Source organism: Dipodomys merriami, unplaced genomic scaffold, assembly GCF_024711535.1.
Source record: "Dipodomys merriami isolate MVZ:Mamm:240054 unplaced genomic scaffold, mDipMer1.0.p SCAF_7, whole genome shotgun sequence".
In the NCBI taxonomy this organism is placed as follows: Eukaryota; Metazoa; Chordata; class Mammalia; order Rodentia; family Heteromyidae; genus Dipodomys; species Dipodomys merriami.
Window position 1 is genome coordinate 19091447 of NW_027206290.1, and position 23738 is coordinate 19115184.

Consider the following 23738-nt stretch of genomic DNA (forward strand, 5'->3'; position numbering starts at 1 on the left):
GGGAGAGACAAACAACTAAGCAGCATTTCTAAGATGACTCTTTTTTTTTTTTTTAAAAAAGCTCGTAAGATGAACCAGTTAGAAATTAGACTTTCTTTTTCCCTTGCAGTACTCAGAATTTTAAACTCAGGGCCTTGCATTTGATAGGCAGGTATTTTATGAAGTGAGCTATTCCACCAACCCTTTTTGTGTTGGTTATGTTCAAGATAGGGTCTTGCTTTATGTTCAGGATGGCCTAGACTGTGAACCTATTTATGCTTCACTGGGATAACAGATGTGTATTACCACAGCCCAGCCACTGGTTGAGATGGAATTCTGAAAAAAATATTCTTCCGCTTAAACTGGCCTCAAACTGTGATTCCCCCAATCTCGGCCCCCAAGTCACTAGGCTTGAACCACTGCACCCAGCTTGGAAGGGAGACTTTTTTGTTGTTGTTGTTCCGGTCTGAACTCTGGTCCTGGGTGCTGTCCCTCAGATCTTCAGCTCAAGGATAGCGTTCTACCACTTGAGCCACTGTGCCACTTCTGGCTTTTTTCTTTTTGCTTATGTGGTGCTGAGGAATCGAACCCAGGGCCTCATGCATGCAAGGCAAGCGCTCTACCACTGAGCCACCATCCCAGCCCTGTTGAAATTCTTTTTGTTTATTTTTTGGACCTCCTTTTTAATTTATTTTTTAGTATATTTTTATTGTAAAATACTGTAAAAATACTGTACAGAGAGGTTACAGTTACATGAGTAAGGTAATGAATACATTTCCTATAGAGTATTGTTACCTCCTCCTTTGTTTTTCCCCTACCATACCTTCCCTACTCATGTTCCCAACTCCTCCCTCCCCTATTTTAAAAATATTTTTATTTTTATTATAAAGGTAATGTATAGAAGGGTTACAGTTACATAAGTCAAGTTCCACTTTACCCATTCATTATTGGATTATTTTTTGGTATTTGAATTTAAAAGTTTAAAAATACATTTTAGGATTGGGAATGTGGCTTAGTGGTAGAGCCCTTGCCTAGCATCCATGAAACCCTGGGTTCGATTCCTCAGGACCACATAAACAGAAAAGGATGGAAGTGGTGCTTTGGCTCAAGTGGTAGAGCGCTAGCCTTGAGCAAAAGAAGCTCAGAGACAGTGCCCAGGGCCTAAGGCCAAGCCCCAATACTGGCAAGTCTCAGAACACGTGTGTGTGTGTGTGTGTGTGTGTGTGTGTGTGTGTGTGTGTGTGTGTGTGTGTGTGTGTGTGTGTGTGTGTGTGTGTGTGTGTGTGTGTGTGTGTGTGTGTGTGTGTGTGTGTGTGTGTGTGTGTGTGTGTGTGTGTGTGTGTGTGTGTGTGTGTGTGTGTGTGTTGGGTTTGAACTTAGAGTCTGTGTGTGTGTGTGTGTTGGGTTTGAAATTAGAGCCTAGACACTACCTTTTAACTTTTTTTGCTCAAGACTAGCACTCTACCACTTCTATTTCTGGCTCTTTGGTGGTTAATTAGGGATAAGAGTCTCAATTGGTTCTGAAGACAATCCCCAGAATTACAGGTGTGAGCCACTGACGCCAATATATTTTTTAAAGTAAATCCCATTTCCTTTTCCTATCAAAATAAACGCTTAATGATAGAAAGCCAAATGATCTAAGGCTTAAAAAAATTTAGTAAAATAAAAAAATTGTTTTAAAAAAATCTACTGAAGGGCTGGGAAGGTGGCTCAGTGGTAGAGTGGTTGCCTTGCATGCATGAGGCCCTGGGTTCGATTCCTCTGCACCATATAAGCAGAAAAAGCTGGAAGTGGCATTGTGGCTCAAGTGGTAGAGTGCTAGCCTTGAGCTGAAGAGCTTAGGGACAGCGTCCAGGTCCAGAGTTCAGACCCCATGACTGACCCCCCCCCAAAAAAAAAATCTACTGAAGGCATTTAAAAATTAGAAGTCCTGTGTCTGCTGAGGGAAGCATATCAGATGAAGGACAAAAAACAAAACAAAAAAACGAAACAGCCAGGTACCAGTGACTCATACCTATGACCCTAGTTACTCAGGAGGGTGAGATCTGAAGATCACAGTTTGAAGCCAGGCTGGGCTGGCTCTTATCGCCAATTAACCACCAAAAAAGCCAGAAGTGGAGCTGTGGGCTCAAATGGTAGATTGTTAACCTTGAGCATAAAACTCAGGGACAGCACACAGGCCCTGAGTTTAAGTTCCAGGATTGGCAAACACACACACTCACACAAAAAGACAGTCATTTTGCATGTTTTCAAGAACAATGTTCCCAGATTAAAAATAATTTATATTTAGGAAATATAAAAATAAATTTTAACAAATCTGAAATTGATTACCAACAATAGAAAGCTATCATATCCGTCAACAGCAAATAAATAAATTGTGGTTACCTCCTGCAGCTTCATTTTAAACAGAAATTATTTGTGTTTAATGTTTACTGTTTTATTTTAAAGTTTAATGTTTTAGGATACAGTGTTTGATGAATGCTCTTGTAGTACTTATTTTTTTCTGACTATCTGACTTCTGGCAGAAAAATGATGTTTAAACATGTATGTGTATATAGCCACACTGTTTTGTCACTGACCACAAACAAGCTTTCAGCCCAAGTTAGCATCCCTCTCTTCCTCATCCTGAGCACTCCCAGGCTGTTCTGTTAAGATTGGGCACATACTAACCACATGACCTCATGAATTCTATCTTATCACATCACAGGTTCCTCAGACTGACCACAACAACTTAAATCAGACAGGCAGCAAAGCAGCACACACAAAGTCTCTGTAGGACATTTTCAGCTGTCCAGCTTGTGGGAGAGAAAAATCTGATTATTGCACATCCAACTGTGGTGTCTGAGACACTGTTCATGAAAAACACATGATTTACTGTACCAAAGACTCCCAACCATAGATTAAAATATTTAGAGAAAGCAATGTATCTTCTATCAATTCTTCTTTTACTGACAATAAACTCATGGAGCACATTATCAAATGTTCCCACTCTGAAAAGTTGTTGAAATGTACTCCCTACCTTACTTCTGTAACTATAACCCCTCTGTACATCACCTGGACAGTAAATTTTTTTTAAAAAAGAAAATGTGTTGATACTATTATTATTTGAAAAACCAGCATTTAAAAACTGAATTACAGCTGGGCGCTGGTGGCTCATGCCTGTAATCCTAGCTACTCAGGAGGCTGAGATCTGAGGATCACGGTTCAAAGCCAGCCCGGGCAGGAGAGACCGTGAGACTCCTATCTCCAATAAACCACCAGAAAACTGGAAGTGGTGCTGTAGCTCAAGTGGTAGAGCGCTCGCCTTGAGCTGAAGAGCTGAGGGACAGCGCCCAGGCCCAGAGTTCAAGCCCCACGACCGACAAAAAAAAAAAAAAAAAAAAAAAAACTGAATTACATAAACACATTGGATGGCTTAAAAAAAAATATATATCTCCCCTCTGTACATCACCTCTCCAATAACAATAAAATATATTTAAACAAAATAAAAATAAACAAAGCTGGGCACCGGTGGTTCATGCCTATAATCCTAGTTATTCAGGAGGCTGAGATCTGAGGATCATGGTTCAAAGCCAGCCCAGGCAGGCAAGTCCTTGAGACTCTTATCTCCAGTTAACCACCAGAAAATCGGAAATGGTGCTTTGGCTCTAAGTGATAGAGCACTCACCTTGAGCTGAAGAGCTAAGGAATAACACCCAGGTCCAGAATTCAAGCCACATAACCAACAAAAATAACTAAACAAATTATTATTAATTTGTTTTTATTAATCTTCACTATTCAGGAGGTTGAAATCTGAGGATCATGGTTTGAAGCCAGACTAGGCAGAAAAGTCTGTGAGACTCTTATCTTCAATTAATCACTAAAAAGCCAGAAGTGGAGCTATGGCTCAAGTGGTAGAGCACTAGCCTTGAGCTAAAAAAGCCCAGGCACAGTGCCTGGGTTCAAGCCCAGGTCCAGCATAAACAAACAAACAAACAAACAAATAAATAAATGAAATGGGAAAGGAGTGAAGCAGAAAAGAAGAGACAAAGCCACAATATCAGTTTGCACAGCTACTATAGAGAAGGTAGACTACTTGGGTTCAAGGTAGACTACTTGGGTTCATATGTTGGCCATGTGATATGGAACAAATCATTTTAATGCTTATTGAGTCAGATTGCTAAAGTTCTTATTCTGTTTCCATTTTTTCTTTTACAGTTCTGGGGACTGACTCCAGGCCTTGCACTTGTAAGGTAGCTGCTACACCTGGAGCTGGTAGAAACTTGATCAGCAAGTGTGACACTTGGAATTTGAACCCCATAACTGCCCTGTCACAAAGAGCCTAGTGATAATCGGGTTTTGTTGTTGTTGTTTGGGGGGGTAACTGGTTCTGGAGCTTGAACTCAAGGCCTGGACGCTGTTCCTGAACTTGTTTTGCTCTAGGCTAGCACTCCACCATTTGTGCCACACAGCTAACTTTCAGTTTTTTGACAGTTAACTGCAGGTAAGAGTCTCACATACTTTCCTGCACAGACTGGCTTAAAACCACGATTCTTCGTCTCCTGAGTAGGTAGGATTACAGGAGTGAGCCATTGGCACCTAGCTTTTGAGTATATGGAAGAAATTTAAGTGAATACTCAAACCTTGAAATCTGAGTACTCCCGGAACTACACAAGACTTTACACCTGTAGTTCATTTTAGCATCCTGTATCAGGCAGCATGAAACCTTCAAGTGAATCTCTTAGGGGTACTCTAAATGTTAATAAGTATATTTAATATTATGCCATTTTGAAAGTTTACATAAGCAGTATTAGATGTTTACATTTTACTTTCTTCAAGAGGAGGACTTAATACTATGTATTCCCTCATGAAAATGCTGAAAAACACATTAGCTTATACAATTTAAGTTAGTAAACATCTAGTAAAATTCTGAAAATGTCATCAGTCGAATCTCTCAGACCGTAGGTAGTTACAGTTTGAAAGGCATTCATATACTAAGAAATCTGTTAACTGATATCAGGCAAGTATCCTTTTTGGCAATCTCAATAACAGCACATTAAGGGGAAAGTAGCAAGGTCAAATTATCCCTCTGCTCACAACGGTGAATGAGTACCACAAATCTATCCCAGAGGTAAGAGAAGTAAATTTGAGACTTGGGTAACATCTAGCATCTTCAGACTATAATAGAAAATAATATATTTGATATGAAGATATTAACTGACCATTTTTACATTATGTTTAAGAGGTCTAAGGAAAATAAATCCTCAATATTTCAACAGAAAAATTACTGCTACAAGACAATCTTCTAAGATGCTATTATTAATTATAAACGAGAATTCATAAGCAATGCTTAACATGAAAGAGTCAGTCTTACAATCAGTAATAAAGTATGAGGTTACAGAGGAAGGAAGGAAGAAATATGTGAGGCTCAAAATTTATCACTTACCTCATGATTCAGCTCTGCGATCTGATCTTTCAGTTCCCTAATATACTGGTTAGAATCAGACTTGCTAAGCTGTCCTTGGAGCTTTCCTTCTTCTTTCTGTTTTGTGACAATACAACAAAGCAAAAAGCTGAGACAATTTTCACAGCATGTATTCAAATAGGATAATCTAAGTGTAAATCCTGCAGTTAAACATTGACCCATTGCTAAAGTATTGCTGAAATTTATAAATAATGCTTAAATACATATATACATATATACATACAATTTACAAAATACACCTTTGGAAGGAAAATTAAAAATCAATGATTCAAGTCCCCTGATTTAAAAAAAAATCAGCCGGGCGCTGGTGGCTCACGCCTGTAATCCTAGCTACTCAGGAGGCTGAGATCTGAGGATCGCGGTTCAAAGCCAGCCCGGGCAGGAGAGAGACTCCTATCTCCAATAAACAACCAGAAAACCAGAAGTGGCGCTGTAGCTCAAGTGGTAGAGCTCTCGCCTAGAGCTGAAGAGCTGAGGGACAGCGCCCAGGCCCAGAGTTCAAGCCCCACGACCGACAAAAAAAAAAAAAAAAAAAAAAAATCACTCTCGTATTCAAGGCCATTTATGTAGTTATTCTGTCAAGCAGATGTTTCTCTCTTCAAACCACAAGCCTTCAGTGTATAGTCAATGCTGGGGAGGTGCTCACAGCTATGTTGGGAACCAGCTTTCACTAGAACAGAGAAGAAAAAGTTCTCCAAATCACTCTAATACAGGAGGAAACTGCTGAGTCTACTTGGCTTAATTAGTTCAGGAATCCTAGATGCAGCCTATTAAAATCACTCCTGGGCTGGGAAGGTGGCTCAGTGGTAGAGCGCTTGCCTTGCATGCATGAGGCCCTGGGTTCGATTCCTCAGCACCACATAAGCAAAAAGAAAAAAGCCGGAAGTGGCGCTGTGGCTCAAGTGGTAGAGTGCTAGCCTTGAGCTGAAGAGCTGAGGGACCATGCCCAGGCCCAGAGTTCAGGCCCCATGACTGGACCCAAAAAAAATAAAAAATAAATAAATAAACAAAAAAAAATAAAATCACTCCTAATACTGTTAAGTTCTCAAGAGGATTGGGACCATTTTTCAGGCATATTGATCCTGAAAGGGAGGAGTTACCTTTTTTTTTACACTTTTATAACAAATCTGAACTTCCTACATAATGAGTTCATGAGTGAAACCAGATCGTTTTTCAGTATCTCTGGATTATTTATGATTAGGGAATCCTATGCTGATGCTTATTTAGAAGGTCCTCTATTATTATGCAAATGAGTTTGAATACATATTTCTGTCATTTTTCAATCAACATACTATCTGACATACAGTGAGCATCTATGACTTCCCCGAAGGAATTAAACTCTAATGTCTATTAGCAACATCATATGTAAATGATTTAGTAATTCCTACACATCTGGACTGGTCTTAACTAGGTACCATTCATTTCTTTCTATAGAGATGAATTCTGTGTAGTTCTGGTACAGAAAGATATATTTATACTGCACCAGAAATTGCTCTTTTACATATAATCATTTACATATAATCATTACAACAACCCTGTGTGGTAAATACTGTTATTACACCTACTTGATGAGTAAAGAAACTTTAAAAAAAAAAAGTGAATTTGGTTGCATAAGAGATGAAGACTGTAGATTTATTTTTTACTCTATTTTATAGCATTCTGAGTATAAAAAGAACAATGAAGCAAATAAAGTAGGTGATTTATGCAAAGGTCCAAGCAAATTTGCTTCTTTGGTTACAACAGAGAAATCTGTCTTTAGTATTTATTTTAGCCATAGATAAGGAATTAAAGATGAAATGAGCCAGGTACAAGTGGTTCACACCTGTAACCCTACTCAAGAGGCTGAGATATGGAGGATCATAGTTCAAAGCAACTCAAACAAAAAAGTTAATTGGAGAATGCATCTTCAAAAAAAGCAAAAAGCTGTGGCTCAAGTGGTAGAATGCTAGCCTTGAGCACAAAAATGCTCAGGAACAGCACCCAGGCTCTGAGTTCAAGCCCTACAACTGACAGATAGATAGATAGATAGATAGATAGATAGATAGATAGATAGATAGATAGATAGATAGATAGATAGATAGATAGATAGATAGATAGATAAACTAAGATGGAATATTATGAATATACAACAATTCACTCCCTCTTTCTTTCCACACTCTGCTAAAAATTTAACTCATCCACATTGTACTCATTTACATATATGCAAAAATATATTTAACTTCCAAAGGGTACTTAGTGATTCTGGAATTAAAATCTACCTTTTGAGACACACATACCAGTAATCCTAACATCTGGAAGGCAGGGGCAGGAGGATCACAAATTTGAGGCCAAACTGGGCTACACTGTGAGATTTAGTCTTAACAAATAAAACACCTTCCTTTGAGGGCTGGGGATGTAGCCTCCTAGTAACCTAGAATGCATAAGGCTCTGGGGGTTGATCTCTAGCACCACAAAAACAAAAATATGATTTGCCTTTGGTTCTACCAATGAATATAACTCTCTTTACAGTTTATTGGAAACTTAAGTTGAAAAGTAATACAGGTGAAGTCTTTACCAAAATGTGTGGAATCAGAAGTGTTTAAGACCCAAATTTCAACAAGAACTTTATGTTTATTTTGGGTCCGGTCGTGGGGGCCTGAACTCTGGGTCTGGGCACTGTCCCTCAGCTCTTCAGCTCAAGGCTAGCGCTCTACCACTTGAGCCACAGCGCCACTTCTGGCTTTTTTCTTTTTGCTTATGTGGTACTGAGGAATCAAACCCAGGGCCTCATGCATCAAGGCAAGTGCTCTATCACTGAGCCACCTTCCCAGCCCCGAACTTTATGTTTTATATATTCCTATCTTCATAGGTTAAACGCTATGCCTCTAGAAGCGCGTGCCAATGCCCCCGATCTGTGTCTTGCTTCAACAGTGTTTGGACGGAACAGACCCGGGGACTCCTCCTTTCCACCACCAACTGCCTCTCCACTCACCACCTCTGACCCTTATCTTCTCGCCCGTCGCCTGCTTCCAGGACCAACCAATGCCAGTTTTTTCTGTGGTTAGCTCTGTATTGACGACCAGCCATGACCTCTCAGATTCGTCAGAATTATTCCACCCAGGTGGAGGCTGCCGTCAACGGCCTAGTCAACTTGCATCTGCGGGCCTCCTACACCTCCCTCTCTCTGGACTACTGTTTCGATCACGACGATGTGGCTCTGGAGGGAGTGGGCCATTTCTTCTGCGAGTTGGCTGAGGAGAAGCATGAGGGCGCTTAGCGCCTCCTGAAGATGGAGAACCAGGATGTGCAGAAACCTTCTCAGGATGAGTGGGGTAAAACCGTGGAAGCCATGGAAGCCACCCTGGAGAAGAGCCTGAACCAAGCCATTGTGGATCTTCATGCCTTGGGTTCTGCCCGCACAGACCCCCATCTCTGTGACTTCCTAGAGAACCACTTTCTGGATGAAGAGGTGAAGCTCATCAAGAAGATGGGCGACCACTTAATCAACCTTCGCAGGCTGGGGGCGGCCCCTCAGGCCCAGCTGGGCGAGGATCTTTTCTAATGCCTCACCCTCAAACACGACTAGAAAACTCCAGAGTCCAGCAGCCTTTGAGGGGCCACCTCTGTATCGCCAGGCATCAGGGTTTCCGCCCGAGCTTCTGCCTCTAGCCATTTGGAAACTTCCTAACCAACCATCCTGAAGCCCTTCCCAAGCCTTGGACCAAATGAAAATAAAGCTTTTTGCAGCAAAAAAAAAAAAAAAAAAAGCTATGCCTCTAATGTAGGATATTTTGATCATACCCCTGTTTAAATTTAACTTGCCACATCAGGCCAGGTATAGAATCTTTTATTTGTGAAATCATGCTAGTTTCAGTTTCATATTTAGAGCACTGTCATTCATATTTAGAACTGTCCAATCTATAGCATGGTGTCCATAACAAGAAGCTACATTCCACAACTTCCAACAAAAGTTTTTAAAGTCACAATATCTGAGCAACTACTAAACCAGGCAATTGCTGCAAAGCAGATGTGATCATTTTCTGTTTGGTTTAGATTATTAACCAGATCCTATCTGCTGTATCCTCTGATGTAACCTAATAGGAGATATAGGACACAGGTAACAACCACAAAATATTCTGTAAAATGCTACAGAGCAACTATAACTCAGCCTACTCTAAAATTATATTCTGGGGATAAGGGGAAGAGCTCATTAATTGGCATGTGCAATGTATGTATATTTATATATGTATGTGTATGTACATTTATATGTATATGTGTATGCATGTGCATATATAATATAAAATGAAGTCCTAATCAGTATCATTTAGTTACAAACTGAACTTGTCTAATCCAAAAAGATCTGAAGTCTAAAACTTTGAGAGTTCTAACACGATGCCACACATGGAAAATTCTACCACTGACCTTGTTACCTTGTATAAGGGACACTCAACTTGTATCTGAGCAGAAAAGCTCATCTGTTAGCCATGTAACATGAGAATGATAGGAATGACCCAGGCAGAGCATATCCAATCATGGTTAATGGCAACCTAAGCTTGAATCGAACATTCTTGAAGCCTATTCTACTTCTTGGCTTTTCAGTTATGAGGCACTAATCCTATTTATTTAAGCCAGTTCAAACTGGATTTTCTGTTATCTAATAAAAAGTATACAACCCAAATATTATAAAAATATGGCTAAGTATGTGAATGTGTAATATAAACTTTGTAACCTAGTAAGTACTTGAAAACACTGATTCTTGAACATGGTTGTAGAGTGGTAACACTGGGAAAAATATATATATAGATTAAAAAACTCATTCCTGACCTAGTGAGTTAATTCTAATTATATTTGAATAGGACTTAAAAATCACTACACTTTGAAACAACACCATGAGTAACCTAATATAGCCAATGTATAAAAAACTATGTTGGAAATGCACTAGCTTCAGCTACCTTTGTGGAATGATCATTTTAAAACAATAATTCAAAATTCTATGTATCATTAACATACATAAGATATCCCAACTATTAAATTCCTGATAATCATGTTTCCTAAGTACCTCAAATATTATCCCAGTTTAATTTCACTAAAGCCTTTCGTATATTGACATATAACATAATTATTTCAAATTACCACCACTGTGGTAAATGTGGCAATGACCAAGATTCATAAACTTATTCACCAAGAGTCTCCACATTGCCAGAGTGAATATATTTGAAAACAAAAATAGAGGAAAACTGTCAAGAGCCCTTAATTTAATTTCTTTCAATTCTGCTATCAGTTTCACTTCATATTATTTCCATGTTAGTTTCAGCTGGTCAGTTCCCTGTCTATAGAGGTTGCTTTAATTTTGAACTCTCATTCCTTTCTCAGTTAACACAGCTCTCAAGCAGAAATTATTCTTTTCAAGTTTGGTAATCTGTGATGAGGAACTAAATAAAATGTTTAGGATCTGAGAAAATTCCACGTGACCTCTATGATTAAGAACTGAGAATTGTTCTACAGAACGAAGAAAAAGCTTTGGCTCTTTAGGAAAATCCTTCTTTAAACACCAAAAGTCATCAATATCTGTTAAGACCTATGACAACAAATGCAAAATAGTCTAATTCTGTAACAAATTTATTTAGGTAATAGATTCATAAAGTGAAGTAAAACCAAACATGTTTTCTAGAACAACATGCTAATATATATAGAGAGAGGGATACCTCGCTAAGAGCAATGGTTAAGGTGTTCAAGTACCCAGGCTGCTTCTTTGTTTTTTCTTTTTCTTTTTCTTTTTTTTTTTTTTTGGTCTTGGGGCTTGAACTTTGGGTTTGAGCACTGTCCCTCAGCTCTTCAGCTCAAGGAGAGCACTCTACCACTTGAGCCACAATGCCACTTCCAGTTTTCTAGTACTTTATTGGAGATAAGAGTCTCATGGACTTTCCTGCCAAGGCTGGCTTTGAACTGAGATCCTCAGATCTCAGCCTCCTGAGTAGCTAGGATTATAGGCATGAGCCACTGGCGCCAGGCTGTTTCTTTTCTTTTTTAAGAAGTTTATTTATTTATTTATTTTTGACGGTCCGGGGACCTGAACTCTGGGCCTGGGTGCTGTCCCTCAGCTCTTCAACTCAAGGCTAGCGCTCTATCACTAGAGCCACAGTGCCACTTCCAGCTTTGTTTTGTTTTGTTTTGCTTATGTGGTGCTGAGGAATTGAACCCAGGGCTTCATGCATGAGAGGCAAGCACTCTACCACTGAGCCAACTTCTCAGCCCCCGGCTGTTTCTTTCTTAAGACATGCACATGAGTGTATTTTATGACCCCAATCTTAAGGAGCCATAATCATAAGAACTAGAGGAAGAGACAAAATGTGCCCAGGATGTGTCACACTACATATTCTGTTCCACTTTGTTCCATTTGATGGAAAACTCAACCTGTGGTCCACAGGAAAACAGAAAATGGGTATGGGTATTTGTATAGTATGTATGAGGTCAGCAAAGAAAGTAAACTTTTTTGGGGGGGAGAGGGGTCCTGGGGCATGAACTCTGGGCCTGGGTGAAGTCTCTGAGCTCTTCAGCTCAAGGCTAGTGTTCTTTGAGCCACAGTGCCACCTCTGGTTTTCTGGTGGTTAACTGAAGTCATGGACTTTCCTGCCTGGGTTGACTTTGAACCGTGATCTTCAGATCTCAGCCTCCTGAAAAGCTAGGATTTATAGGCCACTGGTGCCTGGCAAAGTAGACATTTTCTCAAGAGGTATCTTCACCTATATCTACTGTACTCTAGCATGCCATTTAAAAAGTTCAAGTATGAGCTGGGTGCCAGTGGCTCACACGTAATCTCAGGAGGCTGAGATCGAGGATCATGGTTCAAAACCAGCCTGGGCAGGAAAGGCCGTGAGACTCTTATCTCCAATAAACCACCAGAAAACCAGATGTGGTGTGGCAGCTCAAGTGGTAGAGCTCTCACCTTGAGCTAAAGAGCTGAGGGACAGTGCCCAAGCCCAAAGTTCAAGCCCCTTGAACGACCAAAAAAAAAAAAAAAAAGTCCAAGTATGACAAGGGTGGTTCATGCCTATAATCCTAGCTACTCAGGAGGCTGATATCTAAAGAGTACATACGGTTCAAAGCCAGCTAGGGCAGGAATGTCCATGAGATTCTTATCTCCAATTAAGAAGTGAGAAGTGGTAAAGCACTAGCTGTGAGTGAAAAAGAGTGAGCAAGAGAGTGGAGGCTTTGAGTTCAAGCCCTAGTACAAGCACCAAAAAAGTGAAAAGAGAGGAATACACACGAACATACAAGAACACACACACAAGAACACACACACAAGAACACACACACACAAAGTTTTCTCTGTAAGTTCTAAACAGCATGGTTTACTTATTAGTGCAGCAAAACCCAAACAAATATGACATAAAATTGCTTTAAACAAGTACTTGCCAGAAATGACTTATAGTGTATATATTACTAAAAAATACTTTTACTGAGGTAAAAGATATACAAGGAACCTCAGACTTGTTGAAATGCCAAGATTTGTCAGGCTTATTTTTTAAGGACATGCCTGAAAGGGTATTCTTTTTCTTTTTTTCTTTTTTTGCCAGTCCTGGGGCTTGAACTCAGGGCCTGGCTATTGTCCCTGGACCTCTTTGTGCTCAAGGATAACACTCTACCACTTGAGCCATGCCACAGAGTAAAAGGCCATTCTTGTTTATCTTTTCAGGGCTGGTTATAACTTACCCTGTCTTGCTACAGGAAGGACACTTCCTTAGACAGGAAGATAGCTGATTTTAAAAATTGTGTTTCAAGCAACAGGTTTTTGGTTTTTTTTAAAATATGCTACAATCAAGCTTTCGCTGTGAGAATTATATTTAGATGCAACAGCAGAGGCAGCAGAGGGCCCTTGACCAGAAGATAGATACAACAGAATCTAATATTTTATTAAATTTCCCTACCTTTTTAGTTTTCAATTTTTTTTTTAAAACTCAGGGTACTATCTCTGAGCTTTTGGGATCAAGGTTAACACTCTACCACTTTGAGTCATAGCACCATTTCTGGCTTTTTGGTAGTTAATTGGAGATAAGAGTCTCATAGACTTTCTTAACCCAGGCTGGCTTCAAATCACGATCCTCAGATATCCTCAGATCTCAGCTTCCTGGGTAACTAGGATTATAAGTGTGAGCCACTAGCACTCAGCTTAATTTTCCAATATTTAAATATATAGAAGAGCTGACTCCTATATGTTTCTTCAGCTATATTTACCAGTTAATATTTTGCCACACTCAGGTGGTAGAGCACTAGCCTTGAGCTGAAGAGCTGAGGGATAGTGCCCAGGCCGAGAGTTCACCATCGGACACCCCCAAAAAAACAAAAAAAAATATTTTGCCACATTAGCATTCTTTTTCTCTAAAGGTATGTATTTGCATACATATCAACTTTTTGATCAAAAAGTCTGAACATCTGAACACAAACTGCTGACATTCTTACATGGCATGAATCACGTAAGAAAAAAGGACTACATAACTAACCAAATGCCATTATATCTAAAAGAACAGTAATGACACCATTATCACTGAGTATAGTTCCTATTTAAATTTCTCCAAAAGAACTCAAAATCTTTCATTATTGTATAGAACTAACCAAGGTTTATGTTTACATCTGGCTACTACTCTACCTCTTTAGTCCCCCCCCCGCTTTTTTTTGGGGGGTCCGGTCGTGGGGCCTTAACTCTGGGCCTGGGCCCTGTCCCTCAGCTCCAGCTCAAGGCTAGCACTCTACCACTTGAGCCACAGCGCCATTTCTGGCTTTTTTCTTTTTGCTTATGTGGTGCTCAGGAATCCAACCCAGAACCTCTGGCATGCAAGGCAAGCGCTCTATCACCTTCCCAGCCCTCTTTAGTCCCTTTTCATCCACAATAGTACCTCTGCACTGTTATTTTCATAATATTGGTAACTTATTTTGGGGGTGGTACCAGAGTTTGAACTCTGGACTTTGTGCAAGCACTCTACCACTTAAGCCATGCCTCTGACTTCTTTTGCTTTTTAGTTACTTTTTCAAATAGGGTCTTGAGCTTTTTAAGTGGGCGAGCCTAGAACAGCAATTACTATACCTATATCTCCCTCACATTGTGTGCCATAAGGCAGGACTTGAGATGAAGGTCTTACTAACTTTTCGGCAGGCAGGCCTTTAACTGCTGTCCTGATCTCCTCCACCTCCTGAGTAGTTGGGATTACAGATGTGAGCCTGGTATATACCACCATTAAACTTTTTTTTTTTTTTTTTTTTTTGGTTGGTCATGGAGCTTGAACTCTGGGCCCGGGTGCTGTCCCTCAGCTCTTTAGCTCAAGACTAGTGCTCTCCCCCTTGAGTTACAGCACCACTTCTGGTTTTCTGGTGGTTAATTGGAGATAAAAGTCTCATGGTCTTTCCTGCCTGGGCTGGCTTTGAACCATGATCCTCAGATCTCAGTCTCCTGAGTGGCTAGGATTACAGGTGTGAGCCACTGGCACCCAGCCATTAACTTTTTTGAAGTTCAAATCCATAGGTTGTGTATTATCCAAGCTAAAAGAAAAATTTCCCAACAAAACAAAGCGCTGTTTCAATCCTTTTTCAAATCAAAGAAGCAACAAAGAAAAACAAATGTAATTTAAAGTTAATTCATTTACATTACATTTATACAAAAGGTTGGTGGAGGACAAGGCTGGGTGTTATAAGCCTGTAACTGGAATCCTAGCACTCAGGAGGGTGAGGCATGAGGATCCTAAGTTTGGTGCCAGTATAGTCTAAACAGCCAGATTCTGACTCAAGAATACAAAACAAACAAAAGGTTAGATGGATCAAGGGAGAAAGTACAGTCATGAACAAAGAAACTTTTTATTTACTGAACTGCTGCCCCCGCCATGCATGGTAAAGAGGCATGGTTGAAAAGGAAAGGGGGGGGGGGGCAAAGAAACTTTTTGAGACAGGCTGGTCTCAAACTGGAGAGTCTCCTCCTCAGAGCATGTTTATCACATCTGGCAGAAAATTACCTAGTAAGTCAGACACATAAACCTTACAGGATAGCACTAGACAGCAACATTTTATCCTGTCAAATATGTATTTTTAGTGTTTATAACACTATTTTTGGTAAAAGATAAATACTAGAAATCACAAGGTTTTGTTTCTTATAAGAGACACCTCTGAGCCAGGCACTGGTGACTCATGCCTATAATCTTAGCTACTCAGGAGGCTGAGATCTGAGGATCACAGTTTGAAGCCAGCCAGTGCTGAAAAGCCCCCAGAAACTTTCATCTTGAATTAACCACCGAAAAAGTGGAAGTGGTACTGTGGTTTAAAATGGTAGAGCACTAGCCTTGAACAAAAGCAATCAGGGACAGTGCCCAGGCCAAGTTCAAGTCTCATGACTGACAAAGAAAAAAAAGAAAGATGCTACCTATGACCTATGTTTATTTTATTTTATTTGTCAGTTATGAGGCTTGAACTCTGGGCCTAGGTGCTATCCTTGAGCTCTTTAGCTCAAGGTGAATACTCTACCACTTGATTCACAGTGCCACTTCCAGTTTTCTGAGTGGTTTATTGGAAATAAGAGTCTCATAGACTTTCCTGCCCAGGCTGGTTCTGAAACAATCCTCAGATCTCAGCCTCTTTAGATGCTAGGATTACAGGTGTAAGCCACTAGACGGCCTAGCCTACGTTTAATTTTTTAATCATATGAAATCCAAAGAACTGATTCCATGGCTGGAGATGTAGCTCAGCGGCAGTGTGCTTGCTTACATGCTCTGCTAAATCCCTAGCAACATAAAAACAAAACAAAACCAACACATTCTTTCCATGTTTAGTACATTACTTCAACCATACACAAAAACTCTTCAGTGACCTTTTTATGTATCTTTTTATATTTCCTAAGGAATATTTCTATTTCCCTCCATTGCTAAGGTACTGCAATGCCAGGCTGGTACACAGAATGGAAGAATACTAGCTCTGTTCTAGATTCACTTTGTATACTGTGTTCTTACACCAAGCACACATCAGGTAATACACTGATAAGAAGCTATTACATTTGATCTGTCCAAAAATGCCGAGAAGTGATTACCTTGTTATTTTTTTAATTTTTTTTTTGGGGGGGGTCCAGTCGTGGGGCCTGAACTCTGGGCCTGGGCGCTGTCCCTCAGCTCTTCAGCTCAAGGCTAGCGCTCTACCACTTGAGCCACAGCGCCACTTCCGGCTTTTTTTTTCTTCTGCTTATGTGGTGCTGAGGAATGGAACCCAGGGCCTCATGCATGCAAGGCAAGCACTCTACCATTGAGCCACCTTCCCAGCCCATTTTTATCATTGTTCTAACAAAAAAAAAATTCTACAGAATAGATAGATGACCTTTAATTCTGGGAAAAACATGGGGTTAGTCACACATACATACACACAAATCTTCTAAGAAATAGAGAGCTAGTACCACTCCATTTTATCTTCTAGAAATTTGGTTTGCCTTTTGAAGGGTAGAATTCATGAGATTATCTCACAGGAAGATGCATCACCATTTCTGGTATGTAGGCATGCATGTATGTATGTATATATGTATGAATGTATTATATGCAAGAGAATTAAATTCTAAGTAGGCCAAATGGGAGCTCTTACGAAGTATAAAGCATTTTTTCTTTTCCCTGTAAGGAATGAATTTTTAAAAGTATTTTTATTATCTGTAAATCGTTAAACAAATGTCCTTCAAAAAAGCAGCTTATGAACACAATGCATCTTGATCAATGTCACCCCCCCTTTTATCCTTCTCCCACAATTCTCCCAGTGGCTCCCTTCTTAGTTTTGTAGGATATGCATTGCATTCTTGACTCAATCTCCTAGCCCCTTCTCTTCACTGATATTGCTCACTTGTTAAAAGCACTGTGGCATAGTAGACTATGGTAAGCCCTTTGGGCAGTGCTATGAATCATTTAACAAGATTTTTGAAGAATTAGGTCCAAAGGGCCTTTCTGATGTGAACATTTCATCTTTCTGTCATTCTATTATCAACTCCTGTTATTTCTCTAGACCTTCTTTCAGTTTTATTACAGTATAGACTGATTACTTCCTTATCCTGAGTCTTATTACCATTTCTTTTCTTTTCTTTTTTCTTTTTTCTCTTGTGCTAGTCCTGGGGCTTGAACTCAAGGCCTAAGAGAATCCTAGTCCTGTCCTTGATTTTTTTTTCTTTTCTTTTTCTTTTTTAACTTATTGGGTTTGAACTCAGGTTTTGGGTGCTTTCCCTGAGCATTTTTGCTCAAGGTTAGTGCTCAACCACTTTGAACCACAGCTCCACCTCTAGTTTTTTTGGTGGTTAACTGGAGATAAGAGTCTCATAGACTGTCCTGCTTGGGTTGGCTTCGAACCATAATTCTCAGAACTCAGCCTCCAGACTAGCTAGGATTTACAGGCATTGAGTTACAAAGCACCTAGCTCTCTAAGCTTTTCTGTTCAAAGTTAGCACCTACTGCTTGAGCCACAGCTCCACTTCCAAGTTTTTGGTAGTTAAATGGAGAGAAGCATCTAACAGATTTTCTTGTCTGGGCTGTCTTCAAACCATGATTCAGGAGTCAGATTTCAGACTCCTGGGTAGCTAGGATTACAGGTACCAGCCTATGAGCCACTAGTGCCTGGCTTGCTTGCTTTTTTTTTGAGACTATATATTAAAACTCGCTTAATAATATAAGCTGCTCTCAAAATAAGAGCGCATCCCCCAAAATGTGGTACATATATGCAATGGAATTTCTCATCCATTAGAAAGAGTATTATGTCAGTTGCAGAGAAATGAATGGGCCTAGAACAAATCATATTAAGTGAGGTAGGGCAACCTTAGAGAGACAACTGAAGTGTGTTTTCTCTCATATGTGGAAGCTAGCTCTAAAATATAACTGTACACAGTAACAAATACAGGGCTCTATGCATTTACAAATAGACTAAAATAGGATACACTTAGGGGAAGAATTCAAAGGCATAACTGCCTTTTGTTGGTGGTGGTACTTTTAGTTATGTTTTTGTTGTTGTCCTTTGGGGGCAAAAGGAGGACACAGAACAAATGCAGACACAGTATTCAATATACACTATATATATATTAAAAAAACTATTGAACTGATGGGCAGGGATGGGAGGGGAAAGTAGGAGAAAGTAAAGGAAAGGTGACATTGTCCAAGAAGCACTATGCTGATTGCCTGACTTACAGATTTGTAACCCTTTTGTAAAACTTCTTCATAACAACAATTTCTAAAAATAGAGATCTTCCTGTGCCAGCTCCTTAAGTAGCTTGGGATTATAAGCATACACTAAACCTAGCTCAGATGTGTATATTTAAAAAGTGTCACATGTATGAGTATTTGCATATATATGTATGTGTGTATACTACATATACAGTATTTAGCATTTGTAAATATTCCTAACACACATACTTACATATATTTTAGTATATATAAATACATATATATGTAGAATTATGATATTCATTGTCCAAAATTTCTTTTTTCCCCCATTGAACGTTTTCCTAAAAGATGTGAAATCATAGTGTAACCATTCTCTTAATGATTGTGTATTTTTTAAAATACTGAAATTGGGTTTAATCGACAGCCTTAAAACAAACAAGCAAACAACCCCTCACTCACACCAAAATAAAATGCTGTGTTAAAAATGCTGGATTTAGCAACAATGAGAAGTACAAGTTGTCATGTTGAAAACAAACTTTACAACTTGGGGGGGGGAGGATTTGGTGGGGGAGGGAGGGAGGAAGGGAAGGGATGGGAAGGGTAAACAAAGGAGGAGGCTACAATGCTTGATAAGAAATGTACTCACTATCTTGCCCATGTAATTGTAACCCCTCTGTACAGTATTTTCACAATAAAAAAAATAAATATTATAAAAAATGCTGGATTTATATATTTATCTGAAGCAATTACATAAAACATAAAAGAAATCTAAAATAGAAAGAAATAATAAAAAGAAATAGAATTTATAAAATTACTAAAGGTTGGATCCAAGCTGTCATCCTAGTATCCTGGAGGTAAGGCAAGAAGGATCTTGAGAACAGCTTGGGCTACAGATAGCAAGATATTGTAACTCCACCCCCCCCCCAAATGTCTTTTTTGCCTTGTTTTTAAAATGTGTAACCACTGACTAGTATCATACTGGCCAATTTTTTTTTTTTTTAGATTAGAAGGACTTATTGGCTACAAGAAGTACCATGCTTTCTCCCTTTTTATCTAACATATCACCTAATTTTCAACTGATACTAATTTTTAGGCAGTACTTTAGAATATGAGATAATTACTGGATATATCTTGACATTTTAATCCTGGCAAGTAAAATTAAAAACATCACTTACAAAGAGACTTCACACCCTTAAAGGAAAAAAACAGAAACAATTAGTAATCTCTCTACGCTCTTTTCATAGAGATTTCAAAATAAATCTAAGGTTATACATAGGATGTGGGTTTTCTCTGGGAGTAGTATTACAGAAGGTTTGTGGTCTTAGAAGGGTCATGACACAATGCAAGTTGCTTAGTCTCAAACACAAGTGTAAAGCTTATACTTTAAAAGTACTTTATATTATATCCACAGATACAAAAAAATAGCAAACTAAGGCATTAGGATTCACAAAGACTTAGTGAAGTTTTCTCTTTTGCAAAAGTCAAAGCAGTCTATAAACTTCTTTACAAAAGCAATCTTTTTACTATTTTATAGGTTAGATGTCACCTTTCTGTCAGGGCGATATTATGAAACTAGGTAACGGTCACAGAGGCCACCATATCAACTTGCAGCACTGGCATAATTCCGAAGTCCTAATTTGTCATTTTCAATTCACATATTAAAGCAAAATGTTTTAAGCAAATTGTAACTGCATATTAAATTACTATAGAAGAAACCCCAACGATCTGAGTAAATCCATGACAGTTGATATGTAATCAGCCTGATTCATCAGCATAACCATACTGAAACATCAATAGCAACCACTGAACTTGAGTAAGTTATTACTGATTTGTACTCAGCACTAAGAAACATTAATCAGAACAGTAAATGTGGTAAGTGATAGCCTCTCTGTGACTTCAAGGTGACTCATTTGAAGCATCCAAAAACAAATCATACTCATACCATGTACTACTGATAGGTTTTCAAAAAAGTTTCCTGTAATTTAAAGCCATGGGCACAAAGGTATGAGCATTCTTTTTAGTAACCAAAAAAAAAAAAAAATGAAAAGTATGTATCAATATTTTTTTAAATATGTTTGAAAAATATAGAAAAACAAGTTAGATTTCTTCCTATCATTTTTCAGTGCTGACACTGACTTACTAGAAGTGCTAGTAGTGCTTCTTACAGGTCCCAAGGTCTAAAATCTACTAGAAGTTCCTTTAAAATTATATTGGAATTGGAGATGAATTAAGTTTGTAATTAGTATTTAAAATTCTATATAATTCCATGGTTTCCTAGAAAATGGGAAATCACACAAACTACTTTTATATTTAAATATTTTTAGAAGAATTTTAGATTTGCAGAAAAAATATGAGAAGGCAGTTTCCATGTACTCCAATGCTGTGTCCCCCAATACATCTGTTAGTTATAATTAAGGAACTAATACAATAAAACTAAAATCTACAGCTTTATTCAGATTTTCTTTTTGTTGCTATTGTTCTGGTTTTTTTTTTTTTGGGGGGGGGTCCAGTTGTGGTGCCTGGGTGCTGTCCCTCAGCTCTTCAGCTCAAGGCTAGCGCTCTATCACTTGAGCCACAGCGCCACTTCCGGCTTTTTTCTCTTTGCTTATGTGGTGCTGAGGAATTGAACCCAGAGCCTCAGGTATGCAAGGCAAGCGCTCTACCACTGAGCCACCTTCCCAGCCCCAGTGTTTGTTTGTTTGTTTGTTTTTAAAACTGTCTCTATTTTTCTATTCCAGGATTCTAGCCAAGGAACTATATTACATTTACTTAGGTTCCTTTTGGCTGGAGACAGTTTCTCAGACTTGGTTTGTTTTTCACATCCTTGATAATTTTGACATGGACTTGTCTTACAGAATGTATAACACCTAATGGGAATGAAATAGAACTTAGAAATAGGTTATTGGAAGGAAAATTACAGATGTAAAGGGTCACTTAATCAGTTATTTAAGACTTGATTATCTTGTTTAGGTAATGTTTGTAAGGTTTCTCCATCTGCAAAGCTCCTCTCTCTCCCTATACTTTCCATACAGGGACCCTCTGGAGGAAGTCACTATGCACAGTCCATACTGAAAGCATGGAGACTCACACAGACATGAGTCTAGAAAAAATATTTAAACCATGTCTTGTGGCTCACACCTGTAATCCTAGCTGCTCAGGAGGCTCGGATCTAAGGATCAAGGTTCAAAGTTAGCCCATTCAGGAACGAAAGCCAATGAGACTTAAATTCTTTTGTATATTTATTATTATCTTTTTTATATTTATCCCTCTTTTTAATTTATTCAGTCATTATTTGTATTCATAAGGACTCATAAACATTAATTTTATAATGTGGGTTAAAAATCCTCTGCTTTGCTAGGTACTGGTGGCTCACGCCTGTAATCCTAGCCACTCAGGAGGCTAGGAGGCCATTCAAAGCCAGCCTGGGCAGGAAAATTCCGTGAGACTCTTATCTCCAATAAGCCACCAGAAAACTGGAAGTGGTGCTGTGGCTCAAGTGGTAGAGCACTCGCCTTGAGCTGAACAGCTGAGGGACAGCGCCCAGGCCCAGAGTTCAAGCCCCTCGACCAACAAACAACAACAGCAACAAAAATATTTTGAACAGATTTGACTAGATACTAAGCCAAGTAAAATAGTCAATGTACCTAACTTCCTTTGCTGAAAATCTGTTTGAAAACTAGACACAGTTACAAAATAAATATTTTCTCAGCTTAAAAGGGCTTCAAGGTAAAAGCACTTTAAGAAAAACAATTGTTAAACAATAAGTCAATTGCTCAACAACTAAACTTTCTTATGTGTGTTGAGGGATAATAAAGAACTTTGTTGGCTAAGACTTGGTATAAAATTACTGAGAAACTATTAAATTAGCTCAGGAAACTGGAAAGTACAAACTGACTAGAAAGCTTTAAGGTAAATGCAATCATTTACTAATCTCAATATAATTTCACATATTTTAAAAAATATAATTTTAAAAGTTAATAGTAAAGACTTTATCACTTCCTTTCCATCTTCATCAAAACTTCATGCTGATCTGGGCACACTGATTTAAGCCTAGCTCCCTCACTATATGTCAGAACAGAATTGTGAGTGGGTGTCTTCTAAGCCAAGAATGGTTGGGGTATTGCCCATCTGAGGCATCCCTAGAGGTTATCTGTTGGGCACATTAACAAAAGTGGATGAATATTACTGGTACCAGGAAAGGAAACAAAGCTTGATTTCAGTAGACCCACACTGTTTTAAATGAAAAACTTTCCATTATTTATGACAAATTAGCACTTATTAGAGGATATGCTTGACACATAGAACTTGTAATATGGCTAGGACAAATCAATATACTTCTTTTAGGCTCTTCCTGGGGCCAGAACTCAGAGTTTGTTCATATAGCTTTTCTACCATTAAATTAACTGAAGAAAAAGACTTTTATGTTTTGTTCCTAATGCAGGTAAAATGTTTAGAATAGTAACTGGCACATAACCCACAAATCTGTGCAGAACTAAAGCTAGGACTCGATTTAAATGCATAATTTAGTCTGTTCTTCACATGGGGGCCTTTCAAGGAGAAAATGTTAATAGTCAAATTGCTATTTTAGGCAATAAACTGTTAATGCTCTTCAGCTCAAGGTAAGTGCTCTACCATTTGAGCCACAGCACCACTTCTGGTTTTCTGGTGGTTTATTGGAGATAAGAGTCTCATAGAGGGGGACTGGGGAGGATGGTATGGGAAGGGAAAAGAAAAGAGGAGACTACAATGCTTGATAAGAAATGTACTAATTATCTTGCCCATGTAATTGTAACCCCTCTCTCTGTACAGTATTTTCACAATTAAAAAAAAAAAAAGTCTCATAGATTCAGCCAGCCCAGGCTGGCTTTGAACTGTGATCCTCAGATCTCAGCCTCTTGATTAGCTAGGATTACAGGCATGAGCCACTGGCACCTGACAATAAACATGTTTTTACCATATGGAGTACCTTCATTTTAGAAATATTAAGCTGAATAATGGTCTTTGCTCACAATGAGCTCGTTTCACAATGAACAGAAGAGCTAAACGAACTAAACAACTGCATGATGTAAGATGGTTTGATAAGAGTAAGAGTGTGTATAACAGAGGATATCAGAAGAGCAGACATACAAAATCAGCTGGGCTTGCATTGACCACAACAGGTT

General features: G+C 38.9%; 1 protein-coding gene across 6 annotated transcripts in view; it reads right to left on the bottom strand.

Moving 5' to 3' along the window:
* The window catches only part of Evi5 (ecotropic viral integration site 5), a 144040-nt gene that overhangs the window by 12792 nt on the left and 107510 nt on the right, over positions 1 to 23738 (bottom strand). For all 6 annotated transcript variants that reach the window (XM_070007662.1, XM_070007660.1, XM_070007663.1 and 3 more), the window contains one exon: positions 5405 to 5500. In XM_070007662.1, coding sequence (XP_069863763.1) covers positions 5405 to 5500 — 96 coding nt within the window. The remainder of the gene's footprint in view (positions 1 to 5404; positions 5501 to 23738) is intronic.